Raw genomic sequence first — 22,133 nt, 5'->3', positions numbered from 1 at the left:
GAGGCCACGAAGGGGGTGTCACACACACACACACCCCCAGCTCTGAGGGGGTCCTTGGTTGTGTTTTGGGGTGACTCAAGGTTTTTTGGGGGGAGGGGGCTGGATTTGGGGTGCTGAGAGCAGCAAACCCGAGGGGCAGTCATGGCTGGGGGGGTGAGGCCCCGTGGGACCCCACCCTTGCAGCCAGAAACCCCCCAAACCTGCAGCATACCCGCCCCCCCCAGCCACCTGCTGAGCTGATTTGGGTGAAAAGAAGAGAAAAATGGCTAAATTAAAGCACACAAGAAAAAGCCCCCCCCCCCCCAGCCTCCCCTCCCCAACCTGGAGGGGGGGGGGGGCACGTGCCCCCAACCTGGAGGGGGGGGGGGGGCACGTGCCCCCCACCCCCTTCCCTGGGGTCCCCCAAATCCTGTCCCCCAGCCCAGCTCCTCTCCGGGGACAGGACAGGGGGGACCAGAAGGGACAAACCTTGTGCCCCCCACCCCTCACAGAGTGGGGGTCTGGGGTGGGTCCCCCAATTGCACTGGGCATTCTGGGGGGGGGACAGGGACGGGGGGGGGACAGGAACCCTGCAGGGAGGTGCCGTGGGATTGCTGGTGCTCATGTCTGCTTAAAAAAAAAAAGGAGGGGGGGGGCCCTGGACAGGCACTGCCAGCCCCCGCCCCCCGCCACGCACCCACTCCGGTCCCCGCAGCCCCATCCTCCTCCCAGGGAAGGGGGCATCGATCCCCCCAAAATAAACCCAAACCGCACCAATATTTACAGCATGGCCAGGGGGGTCGGGGACGGCAGGAGCCCCCCCCCGGTGAGGCAAACTGGGGGTAACTGGGACAAGGGGAGCGCTGGTTCCCCCCCAGGGTTTGGGGCGAAGGGAGAGGAGCAGCTTCACCAGACACGGAGGGAAAAATGGGGGGAGGGGAGAAAAAAATAAAAGATGTATCTTTCTCGTTTTATAAAAAGGAAAAGAAAAAAAAAAGAATAAAATAAAATACAACAGCACAACAACCAGCGACAACACCGAGGGGCGCCCCGGCAGCACCCCCACGCCCCCCCCTTGGTCACGCTGAGCAGCCAGGACCCCGGGCGGGCAGGAGCCACGCGTGCCACGGCCCCGGGTGCCCCCCCGGCACACACGCTCACACGCTCACACACGCACGCCCATCCCCCGTCCCAGCCCCCCCCCCCCCCAACCACGGGGACACGCCGGGTGGTCATGTCTGTGGCCGGCGTTCCCAAGTGCCATGGATGCAGAGGTCCCGGTGAGCTCCCAGTGCAGCTTCCAGACTGTACAAGAGTTGGGGGGTTGGGTTGGTTGGTTTTTTTTTTGGGTGGGTGGGTGGGCAGCCCCGAGATGCCGGGGGGGTGCACAGAGAGGGGAGGAGGGGGCAGGAAGGAGACATCCCAACAGCTGAGTCCTGAGCAACTCGGCTCATGCTCTGCACCCCAGGCTGGGAGGGTCTGCGCAGGGGTGGTGGTGGTGGGGGGTGGTGGCATTTGTTTGGGACTTTTTAATAAAAAAAAAAAAAAAAAAAAGGGGTGGGGTGGGGGTATTTGTTTTTTTCCTGTGTGTTTTTGTTTTCTTTCTATAAAGTCCGGAGCTGGCAGCAAGGGTGTGAAGGCGGTGAGGATGGGGTGATTTTCTGAAAATAATGAAATCTCAAAAAAAAAAAAAAAAAAAAAAAAATCGCTTCCCCTCCCTCAGTAAAGGGAGAATAAATGGGAGGTGGGAGGGACAAGGGGGCTCACCCTTTCCTCTCCCCCCAGCCAAGGGGAGGAGCAGCCCCTGGCTCCCTCTTGGTAGTGTGAGCTCGGCGGAGGGGTTCCTCCGGCCCCCGCTCCCCGGGTTGGGGGGTCCCACGGGGGGCTGTGGCTCACCAGGTGGGGCAGGAGGAAGAGGAGGAAAAGGTTTTGGGGGGCTGGGGGTGGGATTCGGGACTGAAACCGAGAAACCAAACAACGTTACTAAGAGCTTGGCTGCATCAGTTGGAGTCGGAGTCAGAGGAGTCCCCAGAGGAGGAGGAGGAACTGCTGCTGCCCTCTGAGTCGTTGTCATCCTCATCCTCATCATCCTCATCCTCGTCATCGTCGTCGTTCTGGGGAGGGGGGCATGGCAGAGAGGACAGGGGGGTTAGCGGCAGGGTGGGGGGGCCCCAGCTGCTGTCCATCATCTCCCTCTGGCCCCCTGCTCACCCTCCCCACTGTGGCACAGGGGGGTTCCCCACGGAGCAGGGGGTGCAACCCCATCCCTCCCACCGCTGCCACCCCAGGGTGGGGGGGATGGAGGAGGGACATGGGGCGGGAATGAATTTGCAAGGGCTCAGCTCAGGGGTGCCAGAAGGGGGGGAGCGTGCCGGAGCAGCGCGCGGGGGTCCTACCCTCACCTCTGCCACTGCCTCGCTACACGATCTGAGGTAGGGTACCCGACCCGCCTCGTGCCTCAGTTTCCCCCCTCTAAAGCCAGGGAAGGAAGAGGCGTGAGCTGAGACCAACGAGGGGGTCGAAACACCTCACCTGTCCGGTGGCGAGCACAAGGCACGGACACGGTTTCTGGCCCCAGCGCCATCCAGCATACTCTGATTTCAGTTGCACCGGTGTAAAACTTTGACTCTGGTGACTTACTCGGCATTCACACTGGCGCAAACGGAGCCGAGACCAGACTCAGTATCTCCACCAGGAAAAAGACAGGAGATTTTTCTCTGCTCACTGGGGGCTCTGCACAACCCGCACCTCTACGTCCCGAGGCTGCTCCTAACTACGCCCCGCGGCTGCTCCTCGCACCCTCCCCGGGGACGTCGGGGGTGTGTGTGGGGGTATCCCATTCCCCTTCGCCTCCCCGTGTCCCCCTGCTTCCCGGGAGCTCCTCCACCATGGTCCTATCTGAGCCCGGGTGCGGACGCCCAGCCCTGGAGGGTCGGTGGGGGGCAGAGCAAGCAGTATGGGAGCGGAGCGGGGCCCGGGTCGGCCCCAGCGCCCTCCCCGCGGCACGCACCGCAGCCTCACCTCGTCCCCGTCCTCACTCTCCTCCTCGCTGCTGGACTCTGAGGAGTCGCCACCTTCCTCTGAAGAGTCACCGTTGTCATCGTCATCGTCCTCATCTTCATCGTCGTCTTCCTCCTCTTCTTCCTCCTCGTCGTCATCCTCTGACTCCTGTGGCGTGGGAGAGGGTTGGTCATAGGCAGAGACCCTGGGACACACCAGCACCCCTGGGTGCACCACCCCATCCCTGGGTTCCTCCACCCATGGAGCAGGATCAGGTGGCTCCTCCCGCATGTCTTCCTGGGAGCCTTTCCCCATTTATCTTACAAATGGCCCCAAAAAGGCTCCAGGAGCGGATGCAAGCTTATGTCGTAGACTACAGGGGGTCAAAACTCAGACCCAGGTGGATTCTGAGCACAGATCTGGGGAGGACCCTTGGTTTATGGTCTCAGCAAAGGGGAGGCAGAAGAAAGCACCAGGGATGCCTCGGACAAGAGGTCTGGGTGTCCCCCCCCTGGCGCCTTCCCCAGAGAGGAGGGTGCTGTGTGCCCCCAGCACGGCCACGGTGCACTCACCGACTTGGACTGCATGGTTGGCTTCATCTTGGGGTTGGGGCCCCGGATCTTCCCTATGCTCTTACGTTTCTGCAGGAGGAACAGAGCAAAACCGTTTTAGAGCTGCAGGGCTTGAGCTCAGCAGCTTCCCACTGCCCAGCAGGGAGAAAACCCCACCGCCAAGCTGCAAGGGGCACATCCCTCGGGGGCGTTCTCCTGAGCCCGGCTCATCAGCTGCTCAGCCCAACCTCACCCCGGGCTAGCCCCAAGCCCCCCGGGCCCCCCCGGCGATGCTGGGGGGATACTCACGTTGGAAGTGTGTTCCTTGTAGGCGGCCCGCTCCTGGGGCGAGAGGCTCTGCGGAGACAGGGGAGACAGTCAGGGGCGGGGAGGGCCAGGCAGGCACGGAGCGGGGCACGGAGCCGAGAAGGACTCCAGCACAGGGCACCCCCTCCCCACATGCATTTTTTTTTTTTTATTTTTTTTTAAAGGCTCTTTAAGTTACAAAATGCCAAAAAAGGGTCTGGAGATGGTGGTTCCCAGAGGAAGGCTGTGAGCAGAGATCACGCCAAGCATTCCCAAGAACAACTGATCCCAGAGCCCTCTGGTGCCGCCACCAGGTATCAGGACTCAGCACCCACCTTGAGCCAGATGTCGAGGTGTACCCTGTACTGTTTCTGCTGCTCCTCTGCCAGCTTTTTGTAGTGGTCCTTCTGGCCCTGGGAGATGCGCTGCCAGCGGCTGCCGATCTCCACCATCCGTTCCTTCAGCGGGAGGTGGTTCAGCTCCCCGTTTGACAGCAGCTCCTGGGAGAATTTCTGATAACCGTTCCTGCAAAGGGGGGAACACGGAGAGCGGATCAGACGGCACGCACAAAGAACCCAGGTGTCCGCAAGCAGCCCACAGTAACCGTCATCCGTCCCCACCATGGTCCATCCCATGCTCCCTCCACCCCGGTGCTGCTCCAGGCTCTTTTGCACCAGCCCGTTTGCCTGGCCAGATCTAACTTTTCAGACCCCAGACCCCCAGGTACTCACATGGGAGGTTTCTTTGGCTCTCCCTGGAACTTCATTTTCTTGGCGGAGTTGGTGGAGCACGGAGGGGCCCGCATCTCACTCAGCTCCCTCTGAGTCAGAGAAGAAAGAGGGGTCAGGGAGACAGGGGCAGCGCCGGCCATGGGTATGTGGCGAGGGGCAGGAAGGAGCAAGGACCCACCTCGTATCGCTTCTGATCCTCCGCTGCTTTCTTGATCCACATCAGCTTCTCCTTCTTCTCCATATTGTTCCAAGTGACCTCCATCGCCTTAAGTGCCTTCCCCCGGTCGTTCTGTGCCACAGAACCCCGCACCACATTAGAGGCGCCCAAGATTCCCAGGACGCCAGCCTGGCCCCCCCAAGCACTGCGGGGCACCCACTCCCTTGCTGTGACCCCGTCCTCCCCATGGCTCCCAGCCCCAACCCACTGCCTCAACTGTGAAAGCAGGGGAGATGGTGCTGGGCAATTCCTGCTGGCGGGAGCGACGATCCCACTTCCAGCTCCTTTCCCAGCCCACTCCTCACCTTGAAACGAGCCAGGTAGTCACCGATGACGCTCTGTTGCCAGATCTCCTCAGCTGTCTTGGGAGACTCGGGCAGCTTCCCACGCTCCTCTTTATCTGAGCTGTGCTTCTTCTCTGACTGCGCCTTCATCGCTGCCTCCCGTGCTTTGTACTTGGCCTGCGCAGGGGTGCACGGTGGGGGTGAAGGGGCAGCGTGGCCACCTGGGCACGAGCCCCCGGCCACCAAGCACTGCGAGGGCAGGCAGCAGGACGGCGCAGCTGCCCCCAGTGCTGTTCCTATGGTAGCACCAGCAGCCCCCCAGTACACACCCTCCCACCTCAGGACTCCCACCACTAGAAAAACCATCCAGTCTTTAGACTGTGGCTCAAGGACCCTCCAAGGCTTCTCAAGTTGCTGGATTTTGACCCACTAGGTCACGAGAAGGAGAGGGCACAGCTGGCAGCACCCATCAGTGCTGGCACCAGCGCCTGGGTGATGGCTCACTGGAGCTGCGATGCTCCTGGGGACAATCGTCCCCCAGCTGCAATGCTGGGGGACAAGCAAAAAGCCCCTTGCAGCAGCACAAGGACAGGCAGTGTCCCCCGGACTGCTGGAGACGCCCAATGGAGCAGCAGAGACAGGGATGGAGGAGAAGGGTCAGGGACGGTACCAACCTTCTTCTTCTCGGAGAGGTCATTCCACATGCGGGCCAGGAGCCGGGTCAGCTCACTCTCTGACAGCTCCGGCCGCTCCTCCTGCAGCTGCTTCCGCTTCTCCTCCGAGAAGATGAACATAGCGGAGATGGGCCGTTTGGGCTTCTCTGAGCTGGCCTGGGGGAGGGACGTGGGACCGTGGCTAGGAGCAAGCCCACTGAGGGACCTGCCTTGCACTGGTAGCCTCCAACCCCAGGAATAACATGGTTGAAGAGCCATGGAGCGAAACCCTCAAAACACCACAAGATGCCAGCAACCCCATCCCACGTCTCTGGCACATGCTGCCCCATCTCTCTCTGGTTGCTGCTCTCACCTTGCCAGTCTCTGGTGAGGACTTTTTGGATGCTGGACTCGTTGCCCCTTTCCGGTTGCTGCCCAGCATCTTCTCCTCGCCTAGCACCCGCTGCTGCTCCTCCTCAGGCAGGCTCTGTGTGGCACAGCAGGAGAGACATGGTTAGCTGGCCTGACACTCACCAGGCTTTGATGCAGTCAGGGAAGAGGGACGCTGGGGAAGGGGAGCTAATGCACTCAGCTGTCCTCACCCAAAGACCACCCCAGCCAGGGCCAACGGCAGGCACCGCAAGCCTGGGAGCGCAGCTTGGAGGTCCCCATGCCTGTGTCACCCCCATCATCGGGCAACATCCCTCCTCCCAACCCTGTTCCCTCCCTGGCTCAGTCTCATCTGCTTCGCCTCTGCCAAGGCAGGGTGGGCAAGTGCCCCGATCCGGGTGCACCCCTGGGTTTTCCACCCCCTGCCCCTGCAGATGCAGCGGGGGCCGCGTCACGTCCGCCCAGGGGCCGAGCATGATGGCAGGCTGAGCTCCGCGCGGCTCCCCCCACCTACGCCCCAGCCAAGGGAAGGAAGCGAGAGACTCGCTGCCGCCTGCACAGCCGCAGCTGCTGCCAGCAACCCCTCCTCCAGCAGCAGCTCTCCACTCACCCCCGCTTCCCCTGCCAGCCTGGGGGACTGTCCCCACCTCCCAGTGCCTAACAGAGACACTGGCTCAGGCATTAGGGCAGCTGAGGAAGGGTCAAGACTATGTGCAAACACCTCTGCACCAGCACTCATGGCTGGGTCCAGCCACGTTTGGGGGGAGCAGAAGAGGGCAGCATCAGTGCAGCCCCTGTTTAACCCATTCCAGCCCCTGGCCAGGGCTCCCTCCCCACGTTTGGGGTCTCCCGCACCCAATGGCTGAGGCACCCCCACGGCACTCACCTCCAGGAAGCGGAGGAGCTCAATCTCGTAGTCTTTCTTTTTCTGGAGGGAGACAGAAGCGTGTGGTTACACAGGAGATCCCCCGCCCCACCCCGGCCTCACGCAGTCCCTGACCCAACCTCAGCCCGCCCGGCACAGCATCCTCCACCCAGACCATCTGCTGGTCCCACACACACAGAGCGGGGAGACAGAGGACGAAGGGAGGTGACAGAGGACCTCCAGGGGAACTGGCGGTTGAGATGACACAAACAGGCACTGAGGAAGGGTGAGGGGCTCACTTCCAACAAGATGTGTAGCCCAAGCTCTCCCATCCTGCTCCTCCTTTCCTTCCCCATAGCACCAGCGCCCATCGGCCTGTCCACCCATCTTTCCATCCTCAGCCATGCACCTGATCACACTTTTTGTGGTACGCGTCCTTTTCCTTCTGGGAGAGCAGTTTCCACTGCTGGCTGCACAGCACCATCCGCTCGGTGCTGGGCACGTCTTTCATGTTGGCCATCAGCTCTGCACAGTACAGGGAGTAGCTATTCCTGCAACCGATGGAGGGACCCAGCATTAGGGACAACCTGGCGCACTCACGTCCCCTCCGCAGAGCTAGCTGGGTGCTCAGAGCCCCCCAAGACCTCCCAGGTGCACTGGGCAGTGAAGTGCTGTGCCAGAGGTGCCTGCATTTGAGGGAATCGAGGGGCTGGATTTTCCCCCAACCTGGAGCACAACACCATCGCCATAAACCTTGCTCAGATTCTCCGTAAATGTATTTTTAATAAACTTATTTAAGGACCAGGTTAATGGCATCATTGACAGTCTGTACCCATGGTCCCAGAAATAATCGGGGCTCTCCAAGCCAGGCAGAGCCTCAGCTTCCTCATTAGCCAGAACCCACGACTGCCCAAGCCGGCCAAGAGCCTGAAGCCATAGCTCCTAGAGGGACACATCCCTTGCGCCCAGACAGGGAGGGACAGGACTCACGGAGGTGGCTTTGTGGGTCGTCCGTCAAACTTGTCCTTGAGCTGCCGTTCCGCCTTGGTGAGGGTGGAGCGGGTGATGCCCTCCTCGCTGATGTTCAGCTCGGGGTGCTTCTGGATGTAGTCACGCATGATCTCCTGCAAAGGCCAGAGAGCGGTCAGGAGAGGGGCTCCGATCCCCGCCTGGCTGGGGCCAGAGGAGGAGGAAAGAGAAGCCAACCATTGTCCTAATCATCTCCCCAGTGGTACTTCTCCCTTCCCCGAATGTCGCTGGAGGAGACAGGGCTCAGACTCACTAGGGACCTACAAGGATCTAGCTGAACGCCCACGCTGGCTATCCGGTGAGGCTAGCTAGCTGCCGGTGGCTGTGGCCGGGAGGCAGAGTGGCTCAGAGTGAACGCAGGGACGAGTGTGGAGGGGAACGGGTGAGGCTGCTCCCTACCTCGTACTCCTTCCGCTGTTCCAGGGCCTTATGAATCCATTTCAGCCTCTTTTTATCCGAGAGTTGAGACCACTGCTTGCCCAGCGACTCTTTCACCTCCTTCGTGGTGGCCTGAAAACCCAAAGCCAGAGGTGAGGGCAGAGGGGTAAAATCCAAAAAAAGAAGGGGGGGGGGGAAAAAAGGAAAAAAAAAAAAAGGCAAAAATAGTGTGGCCCGCCGTTTTGTCCCAGCGGCACCCATCTTGGGGCCGTGGGGTGGCTGCGAGCTGAGCTCGTGGCCGGGGAAGGGGGTGCGTGTGAGTGTGGGGCATGGCCAGAGGTGGAGGTCTGCGCTGGCAACCTGTCCTGCCCTGCCTCAGGCTGTGGTCACCCCTCTGACTGCAGGCAAAAAGGGGGGTCTGTACCCCTGAGCTTCTTCCAGATGTGCAGAGCCCCGTCTTACCTCCATCCAGACTGCTGGGAGCTTCTAGCAGCGTCTTCCATCCCGTCCCCCCCCTAAAATTGCTTCTCTCATTTCCCCCTCCTCTCCCCCCAGCAGCGGGGTGCAGGACCCCTCGACACTCACACTCACACGCACTCCCACCCACCGTACTCACATCTGGACGCACTTTCAAGTAGATTTTCTTCTCGTGGTTGTACCACAGCTGCTGGGGGGTCTTGGGTTTTTCAGGGACATCAGATTTCTTGGCGTTCTGGATGAGATCCGGGTGATCTTCCCTTTACCCGGCAGGGAGGTGGGGAAGGGAGAGCGTTACGGAGGTCGCAGGCAGGAGAGCACCCCTTAAACCTCCCCACTGAGGGGTAACCGTCACCGCAGGGCTGAGCCTCCACGGGCTCGGATAATCGGGGGGTGGGTGGGTTTGTCTGTCCCCAAAAAGAGCAGGAGGGTTGTAGGAGAGATTCGAGCCCACCCCTCCTGGGGGAGCATCAACTACAAGCGCTGCCTTTCATGTGCCGGGCAGGGCTGCATCCCTGGAGCAGCGGTGGGTCACGGGGAACGCCAGGACCCACCTGGGTCACAGCAACCACATTCCAAGGGAAGCTTTGGGGGGAACGGGGTGGCCACCACAGCTTTTCACAGCGCTGGTGGCAGGGCTCCTGTCCTCCCCTTGCAGACCCTAACCCCCAGAGCGTGGCCGGTCCTCCACTCTCTCCCCTTCACCAACACCAAGTCTCCCAACCAGATGGCTGCTCTCAGACACCTTCTCCTTGCTTTTTTTTTTTCCAGCATCCCCTCTTCCTTTCTGCCTTCAAGACACAGAGCCCATCAGAGCTTCGTCTCTGAGCTACATGCAGGAGGGGAGACTGGGTCTGCCCAGAGCGGGAAATGGGGCAGGGGGGCTGCCTGCTCACCTGAACCTTGCCAGGTTCCTCTCAAACTCCTGCTTCTCTCGCTGGAAGTCCTGGATGTATTTCATCTGGGGACACAAAGTCACCAGGGAGGTGGAGAAGGACGTCAGCACTGGTGAACGGGCAGGCAGATACATCCCTGTCGACCCTGCCAGCTGGGCAGCCCACAGCCCCAGTGGGACTCAAAGGCTCCCCAGCCCATCAGACCAGTCCTGCAGCTCCCAGCTGAGGGTTTCCAGCCTGCCTCGGGATTGAGAGGCAGGATCTCCCCTCTCTCCCTGCACCCCAGCAGCCCTGGGCAAGAGGGCACAGCAGGGCTTTGTGCCCTGGACCTGTCCTGCTGGTGGCAAACCCACCCAGGATGAAAGCTGGGACACCCAAAATGCCTGCCCAGGCTCCGGCCAAGCCCAAGGCCACCTCCAGCATCTCGGAGCAAAGCCGGCCCCTCCATCCCTCACTCGGACAGGGAAGCCGCGGTGGGGCGTGTGATCTAACCCCAGCGTTAAATACAGATCCACCCAACAGCAAAGTCATCATCCAGGTCCGTCTGGAAGAGACGGACAAGGGACAGACCCAGCCAGCCTCCACCCCACAGATCCTGGGAACAAGGACAGGAAAAGCAAAGGGAGTCTTACTGGTCTGACGGGACTGAACAAGCACCCAGGCCTTCTCCCACTGAGAGCCGGATTAAACCCTCACCAGGCAGAGGCTGGGCTCTACTGGTTTTACTGGGAGAGCTGCACAGGCAAAGCCCAGCATGCAGAGGCACACAAGTGGGAAGGGGCTTGCTAACTCCCCCCCCCACCCCGTACCTTTTTCTTTTCAGGAAGCTCCTTGTACTTCTTGGACAGGATCTTGGTGAGATCCAGGTTGCTCATTTCAGGGTGAAGCTTGGCATATTTGGCCCGCTTCTCCATGAAGAAGCGGAAATAGGGAGTCAGGGGCTTCTTGGGGAAGTCGGGGTGTTTCTGGGGAGAGAGCAGAGTGGCAGATGCTGAGTGTGGAGCCAGCAGCACTGTGGAGGGCATGGCCAAACCCTGCCAGCTCCCAGCTCCTGCTGGTACTGGCGGAGACCTGCCTCCATCCAGCCCTGCTGGTGATCCAGCTCCTTGACTTGGGAACACCCCAGCTTTGCAGGGAAGGCAGGGAAAAATGCTGGGAACAAGGACTCCCTTCCCCAGGAACTACAATATCCCAGGGCATCTCAGGAGCAGCCTCCAGCCATCCAGAGCTGGGGGCACAGCGGCTGTGCTGCAAGAGGGGAAACTGAGGCAGAAGGCGAGGATGGGACCCACCTCCTGGGGACGGCTGGTGGCAGAGCACTGGCTGCCCCAAGGCCGCCTGGACAAAAGCAGCACCCCACCCGACCCAGCAGGCCAGGAATAGGACAGTGGCTTCCCGGCCCCCCTGGTGCTAAACTTGGATGCAGGCTGCCAGCAATACAGCCAGCCATATTAAATGTACCCTGGACTTGGCCTGGGCCCAGAGCCCGCAGCCTGCGGAGCCTTGGGCAGCCGGCCGCGGGGATTACGGGCGGTGAGGTGCCTGCAGGGACTCTGGTGGCAGAGCCACATGGATCTGGGGTGCCACGTGGGTGACAGGCCCCTGTCCCGGTGAAGAGGAGGTCCCCCTTTAGGGACCGACCACAATTCCTGCCCAATACCTTGAGCTTTTTGCCCTTGTAAGGATTCTTCACATGCTCTTCAGCATCCATAATGAGCTCCGTGAGGGTCCGAAACTTCCTCACCTGTGGGGTAACAAAGGGCCACAAACATGAACAGGCTGCACGCGGGGGACAGGGCAGATGCCTGCTCGGCACTGAGCCATTCTCAGCACAGCTTGAACCCACAGGGTTTCCTAACACCACCGGGCAAATGACCCATCCCAGCACCTCCGAGGGGTTCGCAATGCCGATGGCAACGTGACAGTGTCGGCACTAATGGCCGAGGACTTGGGGCGCTGGACTTGAGCGATTCAAACAGTCCCAGAAGGTCACCAGGATGCTTGGTCCCTCTCACAGAGACCCCTCTGAGCCCTGCGCGGCTGTCGATTACCTCATTAGAAATCTCCATCCACTTCATCTTGCACATCTCCCCCGAGAAGTCCTTGAAAGCCACTTTCTCCCAGTCCAGGTGGGACTCGGTGGTTTTGAACTTGCTCCCGTCGTTGGAGGGCAGGTTATTCTTCATGCACTCCAGCAGAGTCAGCATGTCCTCCTGAGACCAGCGGTCTGGGCAGCAAAGAAACAGGCTTAGCAGCAGCAACAGGCAGGCAGCCTTCCCGGCAGGACATGGGGACTACAGCTCCCAGCGTGCAGCTCTGGACCGCACGCCAGGACACGTAATCTCCACATGCTGCCTCTCAAGATTAAAGATCAAAGGGACATGGCTGTTTCCATCACCCTCGAGCAACTTTCTACGGGCCAAAACAATCCAGGCAAAGCTAGAAAATCCACTCGGTGCAAACCAGAGGGACTCGTTCATCCCAGTACACCATCAGATAAGGCAACAGCTCTGCCGTGCGGGAGCAGAGGGCTATTTCCTACACACAGGAGCGAAGCCCTGCGGAGCAAGACGGGAGCAACGTGCTCTCCAGCCAAGGAGGAAACAGGGAAACCCACTTTCTAAGGGGAGAAGATGTGTCCGGAGCAATGGGAAAACCCCAGTGCTGCTTTTCCTTCAACTTGGAGAGCCTTGCCATCACCCAGGACCTAGCTCCATGTTGACCTCTGCCAAGGTCAAAACTCAAGAGACAATAAAGCAAGGGGGGCAGAGCCCAGCACAGCCTCCCCGTCTTGCAGCAGGCTCCCTGATGGAGCAGGGGCGATGGTTACGCCACCCCATCATCCCCTGAGCTGCCAGGAGAAGAATCCCCAGCTCCCGTACGGACAAGCTGCTGGGCTGACAGGATGGGCACGTGGCAAAAACAGGGAGCCTGGAGCAACCAGGAGGCCCGGACTCACAGCAGCCCCATGCTGGGACAGGCAGCGGGCAAGATCTCCCAGCACTGACTGCCTCATCCAGCACCGACTCTGGGGCTGCTTCCTTGCCAGGGGAATTCCTCTGCTGGGCTGTGCACCAGCTGGGGAGAGGAACCCTGGGTGCTCTGCAAAGATGGGTGGCCCTGGGGAAAAGCAGCGGGCCCTGGGAACGGAAAGAGAGGTCCCTGGGGACGGGCTGGAGGAGGAGCAGTGCCCCAAGCTGCACACCCACACAGCCCTGCCTGCTTCAGCCTGGGACAGGCACCCAAGCCCAGGGGCTCCCCAGGTGTGGGACTGGCTCTCCACCACCGGGCGAACACTGGGTGTTCCAAGCTGCCTAAGGGACACAGCGCATCCCGGTGAGATGTGGACAGTGCAAGCCGGTCATGGATGAGGGGAGGACCTTTCTCCCACCGCCCCCAGGAATGAAAACAAGCTCCCAGAAATACCCAGCTGTAGCTCTCCCTCCGCTCAAACTCAGTGTGCACAAAACCACCACCTCTGCCTGCCTCCATGTCCTGCCTCTGCATCGGTCTTGTGGAGGGCAACCGCCCCATTGAGCCCCAAATCCGCGTGAGGGGTGTTAAAGGACACACAGGACCCACAGGTAGGGGTGGGGAGCACAGCCAGAACCTGTCCCCCCACCCCACTTTGCCTCCTGAGCCTGTAAGGTTGGGGGTCCAAGGCAGGAACAGTTTGAGATCCAGATGGTCTCTAAGGTTACCTCATCAGGTCTGTTAGTGATTAACTGGGGGCAGGGGGAAGACAGAAAGAGCCCCCCACCCCCCCAGCCCCCGCAACCATAAAGCACGGAGCCCAGTGGCTCAGGACGTGTCTCCACATCCCAGCTTCAGAGCCCCAAAATGTCACCATGGGGGAAAAGAGACAGGAACCTCCCATCCCCCCAGCACATCCTGGGTGGGAGTAGTTCACAGCTGAGGGGACACCGAGCCCAAAATTTTGTCTTCCTATGTTTCCCATCCACTTTCATACCCCCCAGGCAAGGACCAATGAGGCAGAATCGGGCTGTGATGCTGGTGCCGACTTTACTTGCAGAAATTGGGAGAAATAACGGAAAGCAGCACAGCTGGGAAAATCAAGCGGGGAAGGAAAAGGGGATGAGACACCCCCCCTCCCCAAACCTGCCCCCATCAACAAGCCCCATGCCTCAGTTTCCCCTCTCCAACGCAGGAATGCCTCAAGACCTCTGGCCCTGTGTGACCCCCCCACCTCCTCCCGCCAGCAGACAGCTGAAATAACCACAGCCCACAGGAATACATAAAAAACTGTGGAAACATCCCAAAAACCTCGCCGGCAGCGGGGTGGGGATGACGGGGACCCCACACTCAGCCCCGCATTGCTCTTGTCCCCCTCCGACTGGCTGGGGTTTGCCCAAAAACTCTGGAATTGTGGAGTTCACCTGCCAAGATGAATGGGGCTGTCTGTGCCCTGGGACCGATTTATCCCCAGCTCTCCTGGCATCGGCCAGGCCAGGTCTATATTAGGAAAGCTGCCCCGGTGTAATTAAATCCATCTAAAGACCCAGCGAAGAACACGTGCTCCAGCTGGGTTCGCTCGGGGCAACAGACTGACTGCGGCAACGGAGGGAAGCTGGGGGGACTAGAGGGGTGAGGGGGGCTGGGCTGCACCCCCCGGGGCTGGGGGGGGCACCCAGGGAGTTTTTGGGTGGTGGGGTAGCAGAGCCCCGCTGCCCAGGCAGGCTGCCCCAATTAAAATGTCCCTTTTTTCTTGTTTTCCTGCCCCTTTTCCAATAAAAGCTGAACCTCTGATGTCATCCTGGGGTCTGGAAGCCGGAGGCCCAAGGTAACGACTCAGCTTTTAATGCAGCCCAGATGTGAACGGCAAAAGGCAGCACCTCTTTGTGCCAGCCCCCCGGGCCCGAAACGCCAGCCACCCAAAAAGAGCATCCTCAGCGCTGCGAGCTGGTGGCCACCTCACCAGGACCAGGGGGGCTGCCGGCGCTGCACGTGCATCCACACGCCAGCACACGTGTGCGTGCCCATCCGTGGGGGAGCCCGCACCGGTAAATCCCCCCCCAAGCACTGGCACAGCCGGGATCGCGGCTCCTCCATCCCTTGAACAAAAGGGCCACGCCAATGTTTGGGGCTTTTTTTGCTGTTATTTTTTAAAACTGGCAGCGGTATTCCCGTGGGACCCCGGGGGGGGGTGGGGGGGTTGTGGTTGCGGGGGGGCTCACCTTGGTTTTTGGGAGCTGTCATTTCCAAGTCTGCAGGGCACTCGGCTTCGCCGTTCATCCTCCACCTGCCTGCGCCCAGGACGGTCCCTGCCGGCTCCCTTGCGCGCTACCCGAGATCACTCCTGCTCAGCTCTGCAAGCAAAGGAGACCCCCGCTAGGCACCCCCCCCACGCTGGAGGGACCCCCAACCCCTGACGGGGAGCAGGGGGGCCTGACCCAGGCATCCATGCCCCCCCCCAGATGAATGAGGTACTGGGACCCTGTGAGGTTGGAGGGGACTTGGAGAGGAGGTGCAGGGCAGGCGTAGTAAAGGAGGAGGGTACATGGGGGGGTCCCCGAGATCCTGCAGGGGGGTTCATGGAGGGGGGATTCTGAATGACGGCGTGACCCCCAGCCTAGCGGGGTGAGGAGAAAAGGGGTGCACGGGCAGGGGGACGAGGTTCGGAGGGGATGTCCCCGGGGTGGGGTGGGGCAGGATCCCAGGGGGATCCCCACAGATCCAAGGGGAGAAGGGTTCAGGGGGTCCCCTGTGGTGTGTGGGGGGTGTGGGATCCATAGGTGCGGCGTCAGGGGGATCTGAGCCAACAGGGCTCTAAGGGATCTTCCAAGCCGTGTTTGACCCCCCTGACAAAAAGTGGGTCTCAAAGGAAGGGACACCACCATCAGGTGAGATCCCGCCAGGGCCAGGGGGCACGCTCGGAGGACAGAAGGATCCCCCAGATCCAAGGGGGGCTTGGGGGGCAGGCCCGCGGGCCTGGGGGCAGATCACTCCAGAAGGACAGGCCAGAGCAGGCCCCAGGGCTGGGGGATGCAGCTGGGCCTGGGCCTCCCAGGGGGGATCTAGGCCCCAGGGCTGAGGCAGGATCACCCTGGGGGCATCGGGGACTGCCCTGGGGGGGGGGGGGGCAGGACCCCCCAGGCCGCAGGAGGGATCGAGTATTGCCCTGGGGGGGCTGATCAGCTCCTGGGAGGGGGAACGCAGGGTTGACAGAAGGCAAGGGTGGGGTGGGGTGGGGGGTGTGTAGGCCCCACCAGGCCCTGGGGAGATGCAGGGGGCAGGTCTGGGATTGCTGGGGCGGGGGGGGGGATCAGTCCCAGGGGGGTGGATGGGGGTGCAGACCCCATCAGACCCTGGCGTGGGATCACCCCGGGGTGGGATGAGCCCTCGGGGCAGGGGGGGATGGCCCCAGGGCTGGGTTAGCCTCTGGGGTGGGCAGATCTGGGACCACCTCCGGGGGGGGGGGGGGGGGGGGGGGGATGGATGGGGGATCACCCCAGGGTGGGATCAGGGATCACCCCGGGGTGGGATAAGCCCTCGAGGGGGATGGGGGGGCGGATCTGGGACCACCTCGTGGGTTGGATGCGGGATCACCCCGGGGGTGGGATCGGCCCATCCCCCGGAGGCGTCGGCGGACCGGGGATCGCCGCGGGGGGGAGGGGGGTTACACCCGGAGGTAGGAAGGCGGGATCGTGGCAAGGGGAGGGATCCATCGGATCATCGCGGGGCGTGGCGGGGGCGATCGCGTTGCGCGCGCAGAGGGATCCCCGGGGGGGAGGGGGCGCGGGATCCCCCGGGGGGGGGGGGGAACCGGATCCCGCGCCTGGGGGGGGCAGAGGGGGGGGGGAGAAGGAGGAGGAGGAGGAGGCGGGGGAGGAAGGGGCCGGGCCGTCGGGCGGAGGCGGGGAGCCCGCACATGCCCTGCGCCGCCGGCCAGCTCCAGTCTCCTCCTCCGCCAGGCAGCAGGAACCGGGTGGGACCGAGCGCGGGCGGCCCCGGCGGCGCCTCCCCGGCCCCCTCCCGCCCCCGGTTCCCACCCGGGCGCCAGCGAGCCGCCTTCGCCTTCCCCCCCCCGCAGCACAGCCACCCCCCACCCCCCCGGGCAAGACAATGGAGGCGAGTCCGGGGGGCCGGGGGAAGCGGAGAGGGGCCGGGGAAGCGCGGCGCGCTTCCCCGGCCCCTCTCCGCTTCCCCCGGCCCCCCGGAGCGATGCAATGCGCCGCGGCTTGCCGCCCCCCCCCCCCCCCCGGCTCTCCCCATCCGCCATCCCCCCCATCGTTACCGGCCGGCGCGGCCGCTCTCCGCCGCGGCACACAATGGCCGGGCTGCGCCCGCCTCCGCCCGCCGCTCCTTCCCCTCCACCCGTGCAGCCGGCGCGGTTATAAAGCCGAGACAAACCCACCTCTCCGGGCTGCAAGGGGGAGGAGGAGGAGAGGAGAGAAGGAGGAGGAGGAGGTGGAAGGAGGAGGAGGAGGAGGGGGGGAGCTCGAGCCGAGCCGCCGCAGCCCCAGCCCCGCGCCGGAGCCGCTGGGGGAAGAAGAAGAAGAAGAAGGAGGAGGAGGAGGAGGGGGAAGGGGGGGCGGGGATGCCCGGCTGGGGGCGGCCGGGCAGCTGCAGCGAGCCGGGCGAGGGCAGCGCGACCTCCCCGCACCGACCCCCGGGGAGCGGCTCCTACCCAATCCTCCCCCCTTTTTTTCCCCACCGCCGCCCCCTCCTCTCCTCTTCCCTTCCCCCCCCCCCCCCCTTCTCCGCGACCCCTCCTCGAGCCCAGAAACACCCACCCACCCAGCGGGGGGCTGGAGCCCCGCTCCCGGTCCGGAGGGAAGAAAGGAAGAAAGAAGGGGGGAAGAAAGGCGAGGAGGGAGGGGGGGGGAAGGAAAAAAAAAAAGGGGTGTTTTAAAAAAAAATAATCTATATATATAAAAAGAGAATAAGGGGAGGGGGGTATAAAGCGCGGCGGGGGGGAGCGGACGAGCCCGGGCACGCAGCCGGCGGAGCGCGGCGCCCAGCTCCCCGCCGCGGCGCGGGACTCACCCGGGCTGGGGAAAAACAACCGCCCAGCGCTGGAAGCCTGCCCCCGAAATCCAGCTGCGGCAGCCGGGAGGGAGGGAGGGCGAGCGGGAAGGAGGGAGGGAGCGAGGAGGAGGAGAGGGAAGGGAAGGGAAAGGAGGGAGGGGGGGCACACCGAGGCCGCCGAGCCGTGCGCTCCCCCCCGCCCCGAGCCCCAGCGCGGTGCCCCCCGCCGGCGCGGACGCGGCCGGGGCCGGAGCGGGCGGGCGGGCGAGACCCGGCGGCGGCTTCCTGCCCGCGGGGCCTGCGCGAAAACGAGCTGGTTTTGCTTTCCTCGATTAGGGGGAAAAAAAAAAAAAGAAAAAAGCCGCCAAAACAAAAAAAAAGCCCACCCCACCGAGCGCAAGCCCCCCCGGCCGCGGCGGGCGGCGAGAGCCCGCGGAGCGGCGGCGCTTACCGAGCGCGGCGGCGGCGGCAGCCCGGGAGGAACAAAGCGCCTCCTCCAGCCCCGCCGGCGGAGCGGCGCGGCGGCGAATGGCGAGCCCGGGCGGCACGGCGCGGCACGGCTCCCCCGGCGCAGGCACGTACCTGCGGGGCCGCGGCTTTGGGGGGCCGCGGCTCGGCGGGGCCGGGGCTCGCTCGGCGGGGCCGGGGCGGGGAAGCGGCGGTTGAACGGCGGCCAGCTCTGCAGCGCTGGCCCCGGGCGTGGACGCGCTCCAGTCCCCGCAGAGACGATCGCGCTTTCCCCCGCCTCCATGGCGCTGCGTTTTCTCTTCCAATCAGCCGGGCTCTGCGCGCCGGGGTCCGCCGCCAGCCTCCGCCGCTCCCCAAGCGGCACCGCCGGCCGCCGCCGCCCCGCGCTCCCGCCGCTTTCGCCGTGTTTTTTATTGCTCTTTGCTTTTGCAACACTGTGGCGAGAAGAAAAAGAGGAGGAGGAGGAGGAGGAAGGAGAGAGGAGGGAAGGGGGGGGGAAAGGGAAAAAAAAATCTCCTTACATGTGCAACAATCCTCGCCCGGCGTTTGCATAAAAAAAAAAAAAAAAAAAAAAAGAGAGAGAGAAAAAAAGGGGGGGGGAAGCGGGGGGGGGGGGGAAGCCGAGCCGAGCCGCCTCCCGCCCCGGTGGGTCCCCTCCGCCACGGCGGGGCCGCACTCCTTGCCCGCCCCGCGGCCCCGGGCAGCCCCGGGACACGGCCGCGGTGGGGGATCTCCCCGGCGGGGCGGGCGAGGGGCAGTTTCCTCCCCTCCCTCCGCTCCCCGCTCCCTTTCTCCTCTCTCTCTCTCTTAATTTTTTTTAATGCAATTTCTCCAACTCCACCTTTGTTGTGCTGGGCGTCATTCCCCGCAGCCAATCCCGGCCGGGCAGCTGCCTGCAAATTACCGGCCATCCCGAGCTGCCTGCAAATTACGGGCCATCCCAGGCTGCCGGCACAACACCGGCCGTTCCGGGCCCCGGCACCGGCACGGCACCGGCCGCACCCCACCCCCCCTCCGCTGCCGCCCGCCGGCCGGGGCTGCCGTGCGCGATGGCCGCCCGCCCGCCATGGCCGCTCCAGGCCGCCTGCGCGCTGCGGCCAGCCCGGCCATTGCACGGCACCGGCCCTCGGCGGGGCACCGGCCAGCCCGGCCGTTGCACGGCACCGGTGCTTGCACACTGCCATCCGCTTGCATACTACTGGCCAGCTCAGCCATTTGCACGGCACCGGTGCTTGCACGCTACCGGCCAGCTCTGGCCATTTGCACACTACTGGTGAGCTCCAGCCATTTGCATGCCACAGCCTGCTTGCATGCTACCAGCAAGCTCCGGCCGTTTGCACACTACTGGCTGCTTGCACACTACCGGGCAGCTCTGACCGTGTGCACACTACTGGCGAGCTCCAGCCATTTGCACACCATCAGCTGCTTGCATACCACTGGTGAGCTCTGGCCATTTGCACGCTGCCGGCCGCTTGCACACTACTGGCGAACTCTGGCCATTTGCACGCTACCAGCTGCTTGCACACTACCAGTGAGCTCTGGCCACCTGCATGCTGGTGCCCATCCGTGTGGTACTGGTGAGCTCCAGCCACCTCCGCGCCGGTGGCCAAGACGGCACAGGCAGTGCTGGCAGGCACCTGCCGCAGGGCGGTGGGAGGCAGGGGGACCCCCCTCCAAGGATGCAGGATCAGGCCCTGGAGTGCCCAGCTTGGCTGGCTGGGGGCACTTCCCTGCTGGCTGCGTGAGAATGGCCAAAATCCAGGGGATTTTCACCTCTGCTTATGTGGAAAGGGAAAAAATAATGATTATGATAATCCCCAAGTCTGGGTGCCGTTGGCCCCCCCGGCCGATCGGGGGGTGCGGGGGTGGCAGCGGGGGAGCGCCCGGCTGTACGAGTGGCTTATGTGGGCCTTATTCCCAAGTCTGGGATCAGCCGGAGGGATGGACGGCCCCTCCACCACGTCCCGCGGTCCTGCCTCCCGCCAGCACGGCCACCGAGGTGTGCCAAGCTGCGCCAGCCAGCTTCAGCGCCGAGCAGTTAATCCTGCCACTGAAAGCTTTAAAAAAAAATAATATATATATTTATTCTGCGTGGAAAGGGCCCTCAGCTGAGCTGTTTTCCCTGGTCTAAATTAGGTGAAATGTCACTGTTTTGCAACAGGGAAAAATTGCAAAAGGAAAAAAACCAAAAACAACCCACAACAAAATATTTAGAGACAACCAGGCCAAACACATGAAATATCCACATTTTTAATTTTTAACTTTTTTTTTTTTTTTTTAACCAAAAATCCATTTTGGATGGGGAGTGCAAACGTGCTCCGACGGAGGTGCAGATCCCCCTGTGACGCAGCACACCAAGGAGGGGACACCAGAGCCCTGGGCACCAGCCACCAGCCCTGCAGCAGGGACAGAGACTCCTCAAACCCACATCCCAAACGCTCCCCTCCGTGCTTCTTACCAAGGGAATTTTTTAATTGCTGTAATTCATGCAGAGGAGTATTTTTTGCCAATAAAGGCGCAATAAGATGGTGCAACTGTGCCTGGTTTTGGGGGGGTTGTTTGCATTTTCCCTTGTTCATTGCACAAACTATAACCGACAGCATCTCACTCACACTGCGGGGACATCCGGGCTGTCCTCAGCCATGTGATGGCACAGGGTACCCCGGGATGCTGGGGGCACCCCACGGCACCAGGGCTCTCCGCTCCCAGGGGTGATGCTGGGATGTGACCCAGCTCTCCAGCCCTGTGCTCCCTGCTTCTTGTTAGCAGGCCTGTTAACCAGTATTTTAATTTTTTCCCCCTTACAACTCGCACCGTGCTGCGGGTCCCTGCCACAAATCACCCCCAACCACATTGCACTGGGCTAAGCCAAGCTCATAGGAGAGCTTGACCTAAATCCCACCCCCCCGCCCCCAAACTGGGCTGGATCCCATGGCAGCGACCTCGCTGACATCTCCCAGTGAATAAAACAGCTCTTCCCAGGGTGGGGAGCAGGAAGGACGGGGAGCAGGGATGCTGCCCGGGGTGCAGGGATGCTGCCCCGGCAGACACCTTCCTCCATCACTGCACAGTGGCACCGGGGGCTTGGAGCAGGGGCCACAGCAGCAGGGCTGGTGGCGGTGGCGGCACGTGGAGCCCCCCCCCCCCGCCAGGGCTCAGTGGCACCAGGGCTCAGAGCAGGGGCTGCAGCAGCAGGGCTGGCAGTGATGGTGGCACATGAAGCCCCCCCGATGGCACCCGGCACGGCTGGCCCATGTGAGGCCAGCAGAAGGACAGGTGGCTGCTGGCTCGGCGGGCCTCGGGCTGAACAAACACTGGCCACGTACCTCCATCTCCAGAAAACAAGGGCTAGCAGCTGCACCAGGCCGGTGGCCACAATGGGATTTATCCCAGCCCCACCAAGAGCCTCTGGGGGCACAGCCAGGAGCAGTGACAGATGCTGACCCTGATGCCTGGCACATCCATTCCCTATTTCACAGAGCTGGGCACTGGCAGGTGTCTTCCAAGGGGGCAGCAGCCCTGCTGGTTGCTCTCCTTAATGAGATTACAGGTAATTGGGGTCAATTTAGAGCCAGCATGGGCTGGAGGGGGGAGCTGGGGTCTGCTTTGCAATGTGTTACAGCAACATCCCTGGGCAGGCAGCTCAGCATGTGTCCCCCCCCGGTGTGGGGATGGCAGTAACAGGGGAGCACCCTGGGGTGCAGGGGGGTGAGGGGGGCTGAGCATCCGAGCTGGCCTGGGATGGCTGCAGTGAGAATCGTGTTATTTAGGTCGGAAAAGACCTTTGAGACCATCCGGTCCGTCCCTTAACCCAGCAGGGCCAAGCCCACCGCTCAGCCGTGTCCCCAGGCACCGCATCCAGGTGTTTTTAAACACCCCCAGGGATGGTGATTCCACCCTCTCCCTGGGCAGCTGGTTCC

The 22,133-nt window shown here is 62.5% G+C and overlaps 1 protein-coding gene across 14 annotated transcripts; it reads right to left on the bottom strand.

Moving 5' to 3' along the window:
- Positions 1–353: 353 nt before the first annotated feature.
- Positions 354–20,904, bottom strand: UBTF (upstream binding transcription factor). 14 transcript variants are annotated; one of them, XM_080369611.1, is made up of 22 exons: positions 19,055–20,904; positions 14,952–15,083; positions 11,808–11,983; positions 11,417–11,500; positions 10,566–10,721; positions 9,757–9,821; positions 8,991–9,120; positions 8,405–8,515; positions 7,967–8,100; positions 7,386–7,527; positions 6,998–7,039; positions 6,095–6,208; positions 5,743–5,898; positions 5,090–5,245; positions 4,746–4,856; positions 4,568–4,656; positions 4,172–4,361; positions 3,840–3,887; positions 3,552–3,620; positions 3,001–3,147; positions 2,512–2,631; positions 354–2,093 (listed from the first exon to the last, which is right to left on the bottom strand). In XM_080369611.1, the coding sequence occupies exons 2-22, from the start codon at positions 15,007–15,009 to the stop codon at positions 1,980–1,982; spliced, it is 2,412 nt and encodes an 803-aa protein (XP_080225737.1). In that variant the 5' UTR covers positions 15,010–15,083; positions 19,055–20,904; the 3' UTR covers positions 354–1,979. The 14 variants fall into 14 exon arrangements, with proteins under 14 accessions (XP_080225737.1, XP_080225738.1, XP_080225736.1 ...); XM_080369612.1 differs by lacking the exon at positions 19,055–20,904 and adding an exon at positions 18,735–19,031; XM_080369610.1 differs by lacking the exon at positions 19,055–20,904 and adding an exon at positions 18,328–18,465.
- Positions 20,905–22,133: the final 1,229 nt, after the last annotated feature.

Source organism: Falco punctatus (genome assembly GCF_963210335.1).
Source record: "Falco punctatus genome assembly, chromosome: 19".
Lineage (NCBI taxonomy): Eukaryota > Metazoa > Chordata > Aves > Falconiformes > Falconidae > Falco > Falco punctatus.
This window is presented reverse-complemented; position numbering and strand designations above follow the sequence as displayed.

What these genes read in the sequence shown, in the direction of transcription:
- UBTF (XM_080369611.1), bottom strand. Translation starts at nt 15,009, where the DNA reads ATGAACGGCGAAGCCGAGTGCCCTGCAGACTTGGAAATGACAGCTCCC. An exon ending in GACAGCTCCCAAAAACCAAG is followed by an intron (nt 11,984 to 14,951) that starts GTGAGCCCCCCC and finishes TTTGCTGCCCAG; the next exon opens with ACCGCTGGTCTCAGGAGGAC. An exon ending in ACCTCGACATCTGGCTCAAG is followed by an intron (nt 3,888 to 4,171) that starts GTGGGTGCTGAG and finishes CTGTCTCCGCAG; the next exon opens with AGCCTCTCGCCCCAGGAGCG.